We start from the raw sequence: 9,026 nt of genomic DNA on the forward strand, positions 1-9,026 counted from the left end.
GTTTCTTGTAACTGCTGATCAGTCCTGCACAACGGCTTGTAGGAATTTTAGCCCATTCCTCAGTACAGAAGTGCTTCAACTCTGTGATGTTGGTGGGTTTCCTCCTATGAACTGCTTGCTTCAGCTCCTTCCACAACATTTCAATTGGATTAAGGTCCGGAATTTGACTGTCATTCCAAATCATTAACTTTGTTCTTCTTTAACCATTCTTTGGTAGAACAGCTTGTGTGCTTGGGTCGTTGTCTTGCTGCATGATCCACTTTCTCTTGAGATTCAGTTATCGGACAGATGTCCTGATATTTTCCTTCAGAACTTGCTGGTATAATTCAGAATTCATTGTTCATCAATGATAGTAAGTCGTCCTGGCCCAGATGCAGCAAAACAGGCCCAAACCATGATACTACCACCACCATGTTTCACAGATGAGATGAGGTTCTTATGCTGGAATGCAGTGTTTTCCTTTCTCAAAACATATCGCTTCTCATTTAAACCAAAAATTTCCATTTTGGTCTCATCTCTCCATTAAATGGCAGCAATGTTCTTTTTGGAGAGCAGTGGCTTTCTCCTTGCAGCTCTCTCATGCTCTCCATGGTTGTTCAGTGTTAGGGTGGACTCATAAACATTAACATTAGCCGATGTCAGAAGACGAGAAGAATAGACCTCGCGGACTATTACGCGTCTTGCTTTTGGAGTGATCTTTATTGGTCAACCACTCCTGGGGAGGGTAACAATAGTCTTGAATCTCCTTCATTTCTACACAATCTGTCTGACTGTGGATTTCTGGAGTCCAAACTCTTTAGAGATGGTTTTGTAACCTTTTCCAGCTTGATGAGCAACAACAACTCTATTTCTGAGGTCCTCGGAGATCTCCTTTGTTCGTGCCATCATTCACTTCCACAAACATGATCAGACTTTGATTGATCGCAGTTCTTTAATTAAAATAGGGCACGCACTGACACCTGATAGTCATCCTATTGATTAAAAACAACTCTGAACAGATGGACTCTAAATTCACCTTCAAATCAACTGCTAATATAGATATTCACTTTTACCACTCACAGATATGTAATATTACATAATTTTCCTGAATAAATAAATTAGAAAGTATATATTTTCATCTCATTTGTTTGATTTGGTTCTCTTTGACAACTTTCAGGACTTGTGTGAAAATCTGATGATCTTTTGAGTCATATTTATGCAGAAATAGACAATTCACAAACTTTCAAGCAGTGCTGTATATTTTGAAGTTTATATTTTCTTAGTATAAAAAGTGTTATACTGTGTAAAAACATTATAATTTACACACTATATATATATATATATATATATATATATTTCATATATTAAGTATATGTTATTTAATACATATGTATATTGTATGATATCCTAAATAATTGTTACCACAGTTATAATACATTATAATATTTATCTGTTCATTGTTACATATTTACAAATTATAATGCTTTAAAACACATGACAAACAACCAGTTTTCAGTGTAACAAGAAACCTACAAATATTATAATGCATTTTAACTTTGTTTACAATTATTTATGAAAAGGTATAATGCATTACAATGGACATTATGAATATCTATGTAATGCATTATACAACATTTTTCTTTTTCAGTAATCTATTACACTCGGATGTGCATCACAATGCAAGACTTCAAGTATTATCCGACTAATAATGGATAATGTACATTCAGCTTTGTGCTTCATGTCAGGGTTTACTTTATGATTAATGACTGACTGTACTTTATCCCACTTACAGAGTTACTTGCCAAACAAGTGTACTCATGGACATAAAATATTGATTTGAGTTTATTTGATTATTTTAGAAGAGACTGCAGAGTGATAGGAGAGACCTGAAACTGGCACAGCTGAGCTGAGTAGGAAATGTGCTTGAATATACCAAAAAAATTGTCCAGTCACAATCAAATACCCTAGAGAGCCACGTGATAATACTGCATTCACGTCATTTTAGAATGACGCCTAATTATGACAGGACTCTGAACTGTTTTCATTCTCAGACACAGAGTGCGGCTTGTTGTTGTCACTATACTTAATCATTATATTAATTAACTTCTGTGTGAACAAGCAATCTAAAGGCTAGCATCAGATTTCATAAATTGACATATCAAGCAGATATATACAGGTGCATCTCAATAAATTAGAATGTCGTGGAAAAGTTTGTTTATTTCAGTAATTCAACTCAAATTGTGAAACTCGTGTATTAAATAAATTCAATGCACACAGACTGAAGTAGTTTAAGTCTTTGGTTCTTTTAATTGTGATGATTTTGGCTCACATTTAACAAAAACCCACCAATTCACTATCTCAACAAATTAGAATACTTCATAAGACCAACAAAAAAAAACATTTTTAGTGAATTGTTAGCCTTCTGGAAAGTATGTTCATTTACTGTACATATACTCAATACTTGGTAGGGGCTCCTGAGATGCACCTGTATATATATATATAGAGAGAGAGAGAGGATCTGTGCATCTGGTACTCAATCTGTGCAAGCCTGTAATCATTCAGTACGACCTTTGAAATCTTGAAATATTAATGTGATGTTGGGTACCGTACTTTTATGAAGACCGGTAGCAAATCTTTGAAAATGAAGTGTGCTTTAACCACTTTATCAACTCTTGCTCTGCTACAGATCCCTGAAGAGGAGTTGGACCCATTTAATGTTCTTGGAGTGGATATTCATGCCACTGAATCAGAACTCAAGAGAGCTTATAGACAGCTGGCAGTGCAGGTGAGATGACATCAAATCATGGCCTGGAAACATCTATTATATCTCTGTTGAATTATGGATTAAATTTATTTGTCAAGGTTTAATGTATTGTTTGTGTACAGGTTCATCCAGACAAAAACAAGCACCCAGGTGCTGGTGAGGCCTTTAAGGTGTTAAGAGCAGCGTGGGACATTGTCAGTAACCCGGAGACTCGGCGAGAGTATGAATTGTGAGTGCTTTTAGTAGATTGATCTACATACTAAATTGGCACAAAAAGTTTAATGAAATATTGTCTTGAAGAAAATGGCTTCTGTTATTTTGCATTGTGACAATATTCTCTTGACAATTATACACTATTACCCACAGATTATCATTACTCTAATGCAAAATGATTTTGTTCTCTTAAACCCTTGTGCTGTGCTAAAAATCCTTTACCTAATTTGGTGATCCCAGTCAAAAATGACTGGCCTTTTAAAAATAGCTTAAATCTCTCATTATGCCATATTATCACCAAATATTGGATTCACTCAAAAATTGAGGTGCAAATGCTCAGATCAATGAGGCCTACGATCAGTCCGTCCCAAACAGAAATACAAAGCCTGAGCTAACTGAAAGAGAACAAGCTGACAAAAAGATTGAATCCAAGATTTGGTGCTTTGGCATAATGAAAGAGCAATCTTTTGTAGGCCAGTTTGTAGTTCCCATTTTTGACCAGGAACACCACAAGTGTAATAAGGTAAGAAAAATATCCCAAAAAATGATCCATTTCCCTTGGGGAAGTTGCTGTAACTTACCCTGTGTCAGCAAGCGAAGTCAGTACGTTTTAGTCCAATGTGATAACATTAACATTTTTCGGGAAAAAGAAAATCCTCTCCGGGTCAAAATGACAACACAACATGAGTGTAATGTGCAAAAAGTTATTAGTTGTATACATTCTTACAAACATTGTATCATGGGAATATCTGATATATTGCATTTCATGCTGAATTATATGACTAATTGTTTTAAAAATTACAATAATGAGAATGAAAAATGTGACCTGTGCATGTTTCTTTGATATAACCACAAATGCGTGAGTCTTGAGTGTTTTTGAATTTGGGTTCTGTGTCTGCAGGAAGCGTATGGCAGCTACAGAGCTTTCAAAATCCATGAATGAGTTCCTGACCAAACTGCAGGATGACCTGAAAGAAGCCATGAACACAATGATGTGCACTAAATGTGAGGCCAAGCACAAGTGCGTATTACTGATCATCATTTCAGTCTTGTCATTTCATACAGAGCTTGTTTTGTGCTATAAGCAGCATTTCTATATTCATCTGAGCATCGCCTCTTCCTCAGGCGCTTTGAGATGGACCGTGAGCCTGGTGAGGCCCGATTCTGTGCTGAATGTAGTAAGTGGCACAGTGCCGAGGAGGGAGACCTGTGGGCTGAGTCTAGTATGCTGGGACTGCGCATCACATTCTTCGCCTTCATGGATGGCAAAGTCTTTGACATCACTGGTAGTTTATTCGCATTGCCACTCTCAGATCATTGCTGTGTTCATATGTTGTGTATGCATATGTTCAGATCGTTGAGACGCATCTCTATGTTCACACAGAGTGGGCAGGCTGTCAGCGTATAAGTATCTCTCCAGACACGCATCGCGTGCCGTATCACATCTCTTTTGGCTCTAAAGGTAGCAGCGGCACCAGCCGCCACAGGTAATCGCTCTGACTTTCTTCCGAAGAAGTGTTCTATCCTCAGACTATTATGACCTCATCAGTTACTCAAAGGCCATTACGATATCATCGCTGTCAGATAGATTCGGAATGTTGGTCATTCTATCGATGCAAGTCAGTGGGAGACTTGCACACTTTGCGCTTTAATTTCTTGAAAATTAACCTGTTAACTGTCACTTGCCCACCGGTGGACCCACTTGCCATTACATGTTTTAAACAGTAATATCTTCGTCTGAACCTAAAGTAATCTTGACAAACTGTATATCGTTTGAAAGCTTAAAGACTCTAGTTTTGATATTTGGTGACTGATTTTTGAAATATTTTACAGAGCAACTGTCATTTATTAATATGCAAGAAGAGTACTCATCAGAGTCATAGAGTGCGTTCTGACCTTTACTTTGAAATAGTGATGCACATATGAAATCATGAAAAATCAGTAAAAATCTTTAATAATTATGGAAAGTGTTCAAAAGATAACATCCTTTCAATTTTTTTTAGAAAAAAAGGTCTAAAAGTGTTTTGAATATATAGAAAAAAACAATAGATTCTCCATTTTTGATACATCGTGAACTATAACGCAAGTCCAGGGTTCTCGTCGCATGTCTTTTATGTGTTTTTTTTTTTCAGGTTGAATTGAAATCAAATACTTTCATACTGCCCTTAATACTTCTGAGTGTGATGTCTACTTCATAAATATTGAGAAAAGTATGGAAAAACATGTTTCAGATCACTCAAACCATATATGGCAATGAAGGCGCCCTTAAATGGTTACTAATGGGGTTTGATGGTCATCTAGTGGAAAAGCTTGGTACTACGCCCAAACAAAATCTCACTGAAAGCTCATTTTTTGAGATATCAACCTCAAATTTGGAACAAAACATGTTTTGTAAAATATATATTTTATGTAAAACATAAATATTTAAATTATTACATTTATATTTGCATAAACTTAAACTTCCATAACTTTTTTGTTATATAATCTTTATAATGTTTTTCACTTCTACAATAATCTGCCAAGTGTCTTCTTTAAAAAGAGACCAACCTTAAGTCTGTGGTCCAAGGCATTCCAAATTTATAACAGTTTAATTTGGAAATGTCATTTTCAGGTCTATGCTCAAAAAGTGGAACCGACAGTTAACAGGTTAAAATAAGTATCACTTTACAATAAGGTTCCATTTGTTAACATTAGTTAATATGAACTAGGGCTGCATAATAATAGTTAAATGATTAATCACAATTAATTTGCTCAAAAATATAATCACAATTATTAATCAGGTTTATTGTCATTTTAAACTTTTTTTATGTTTCATTAGAAATGTTGCACTTTCACATAAGCACAAATCAAGAGAACATCAACTCTTCAAAAAACATGGTTTGCTTGCAGATTTAGTCGTAGCAAACAGCACAAATGACCACGTGACTGGCTATATTACACTTTTATTTGATCAATCAAAAAAAATTGGTGATCATTTTTCGTATATTCCAAAAACAATGTAGTTTTAAAAAAATATAAGTCTTTAGATGACAAGGTTTGTAAGATCATGAGAAACTCATTCAGTCAGGTGTTCGCAGACTGGAAATATTTTTAAAATATGCAAATATGTTAATTATATATCTTGTAATAGATATGGTATATGTTGCCAACTGAGATACAAAGATTTACTTTTGTAACAACATTTATAAGAACTTGCACATGCTTTTTAAAGTAGACTTGTGCACGTTTTTTCTTATTTGTCATTGATCGATCTACAAAACAAAGTTTGAAAGGGTTCTGTATTGGGCTGAAAATATAGAAGACGAAAATATAGAAATATAGTTCACTTCAGCACGTCAGTTTGGTGTAAATATGCCAAAGTGTTGCAGAAATACAGCCACAGATCCAGATTGGCATTACATTGTGTTCTAGGGCTGTCAAAATGGCTGAAAAACTAAATTCGAATTTTTTTCATAAATATTATCAAAATTCGAATTATATTCGAATTTAAAATGCATTATTTCAGTTAGGGTGAAGAAAAGCTTTTGGCTTCTCTCCTGAGGCCACAAGAGGGCGCATCGAGCAAAATATCACTGCACGTTTATTCAAAGAATAATAAAATAACACGACTATCTTTGATAATGTTTAAAATAATGTTTATAAACCAATTATAATTAAGTTGCTTAAACAACTATAAACAAAACAGCATCATGTATGCATGCATAGTTTAATACAAAGGGCGGAAAGCCAATCACACAGAGTACATTTTTCATTTAAAAACACTAGTTGCAGTGGGATGGGGAAAAAACAATCGCCATAAAGTCTCGAGATATGTTTTCTCAAAGTTAAACTTGCATTAATTTTACATGGCTTTCTAAACATGCGGTTCTCTTGTGCGAGACGCGAGTGCAACGGTGATAGATGCGCGAAATAAGCGTTCTGTGTGAACGGTTTGGTTTCAGTTTTGACGTAAACAAGATGATCTCCGCATTGATGTTCTCTTTTCCTGCAATATTTGCAATTAACAACGTAGCTGCGCCGCATCTACTGGCTTCAACTGGATAGGCTAACAAAAACATTAAAATGCAATGACACTTACATCGTCATCGCATCTCGTGCTCCACTGATAAGGCTGCCTCCTTAACGCACACCTAAAATTCGAATGCAACGCTTTTGTATCCAAATGCGGACTTTTATTTTTAATTCGACGAATATTCGAAATTCGAATTTTTTTTTGACAGCCCTACTGTGTTCCAAATTATTATGCAAGTGACATATCAAAAGGGTTTCGGTACAATAAAGAGTTAGATTTTTGTTTGTGTTGTTTTTCACGTCTTTTTAGATAACTGGTATCAATCTCAGACAGGTTTGTTCAATAGTTTGCCAGGTCTTCTTAGGTAAATGGAAACCCTACTTAAAGAGGTTCCACATTATTAAGCAAGTCACAGTTCTCATGCAATATGGTGAGGAAGAAAGATCTTTCTGAAGATGAAAAGTATGAAACAATGCAATGTCTTGCAAAAGGCATCAAAACAAACTATATTTTGCAAAAAGCAAATAGAAATGATTGAACTGTCAAAAGATTTGTGAGTGACAGAAGATCTTGGTCAGATAAAGATTTACGGTATTAACGGTATTAACTGTCAAACAAAAGACTCTTTATTGTACCGAAATCCTATTGATATGTCACTTGCATAATATGCATAATAACAGTGTAAATTTGATGAAGAGTTAAAACAGTTTGAAATATCAAAAAGCTGTTAATAACTTTTTGCCAGCATGGTCTGACGATGAGCTGTGTGAAATGTGATATAGATTGAACAAACAGTGTAGGATGACTTTAAAAATAGGTTTTTGAGAGAAAATCAAGTTTGACACAAATCAGGTTTCATAACTATATGCCAAAACGTTCATAAAATATAACATTTTATGACAAAAAAATTCAAAATGGCCAGTTGTTGGGTATCATTTGATTCAAGTACCCACAGGTCATCCTGGTAATGACAGGTGCACAATATGCCAAAATGTTGCGGAGTTGTTGAATCATTGACTAATTGATGCGTCATACAAGAACCGTTTGATCTATCACAAATCTTTTAAACACTTTTTGCCAGCATTGTCTAGCGATGATCTGGTTCAATTTTCATGAAAATTGGAGCAACAGTCTAGAAGGAGTATGAAGTAGGTTTTTCGGAAACATTCTAACTGGACAATTTTCATGACGGGAGTATGACATTCGACTCTGAATGAGCCAAGGAAAAAAGAATTTTCTAGCCTGTTTCTAGCCCTTATGGTTCAAAATTTGATAGCCATAGAAAGGTTTGAGATAGTAACCCTAAAATTGCTGTGGTTAATGTTCAGACTGTCCTCTATGTGTGTGCCAAATTTCCCGCAAGAGCTTTTGTGGACTGCCATAGACTTGAGCAGAAGAAGAACAATAACAGGAGGTGCCTGTTCACTTTTGGAGCTTGGCCCATAATTAACTGCCTGTATGTTACTGTAATGAGAGTCTTCATGTTGTCCTCTAGATCCCCCCCAGATCACGCACCAGGTGGAGGCTCACCTGCAGACCTGCAGGACTTCTTCAGCCGCTTCTTCCAGGGTGGAGCTCCCAGTGACATGTCTGCTAATGGAGGATTCTTCCCAACAGGAAACCCGCCGCCTCATTCCTCCGGAGCAGCTGCAGGGACTTCAACCATGTTTTCAGGATCTTCTCCACAAACAGGGTTCTTTAGCCCAGGGGCCCAACGGGGCGAATCCAGCGAACACTGGACTGACGGAGGAAAGCCCCCACGCCGGCGCAAGAAAGTTCGCAAGCCATTCCAGTGCTGAGGAATGCAATGTTGTGCAGAGATGGAGCGTTTTCACATCATTTCAGGTAACTGGTATCAATCTCAGACAGGTTTGTTCAATAGTTTGCCAGGTCTTCTTAGGTAAATGGAAACCCTACTTAAAGAGGTTCCACATTATTAAGCAAGTCACAGTTCTCATGCAATATGGTGAGGAAGAAAGATCTTTCTGAAGATGAAAAGTATGAAACAATGCAATGTCTTGCAAAAGGCATCAAAACAAACTATATTTTGCAAAAAGC

The 9,026-nt window shown here is 36.1% G+C and overlaps 1 protein-coding gene across 2 annotated transcripts in view; it reads left to right on the forward strand.

Moving 5' to 3' along the window:
• The window catches only part of LOC107730896 (dnaJ homolog subfamily C member 14-like), a 13,131-nt gene extending 4,341 nt beyond the window's left edge, over window positions 1-8,790 (forward strand). For both annotated transcript variants that reach the window (XM_016541850.1, XM_016541849.1), the window contains exons 3-8: window positions 2,666-2,764; window positions 2,866-2,972; window positions 3,858-3,977; window positions 4,082-4,242; window positions 4,341-4,443; window positions 8,464-8,790. In XM_016541850.1, coding sequence (XP_016397336.1) covers window positions 2,666-2,764; window positions 2,866-2,972; window positions 3,858-3,977; window positions 4,082-4,242; window positions 4,341-4,443; window positions 8,464-8,767 — 894 coding nt within the window. In that variant the 3' untranslated portion in view covers window positions 8,768-8,790. The remainder of the gene's footprint in view (window positions 1-2,665; window positions 2,765-2,865; window positions 2,973-3,857; window positions 3,978-4,081; window positions 4,243-4,340; window positions 4,444-8,463) is intronic.
• Window positions 8,791-9,026: the final 236 nt, after the last annotated feature.

This window comes from Sinocyclocheilus rhinocerous, unplaced genomic scaffold, assembly GCF_001515625.1.
Source record: "Sinocyclocheilus rhinocerous isolate Xijiao unplaced genomic scaffold, SAMN03320098_v1.1 scaffold1090, whole genome shotgun sequence".
NCBI lineage: Eukaryota > Metazoa > Chordata > Actinopteri > Cypriniformes > Cyprinidae > Sinocyclocheilus > Sinocyclocheilus rhinocerous.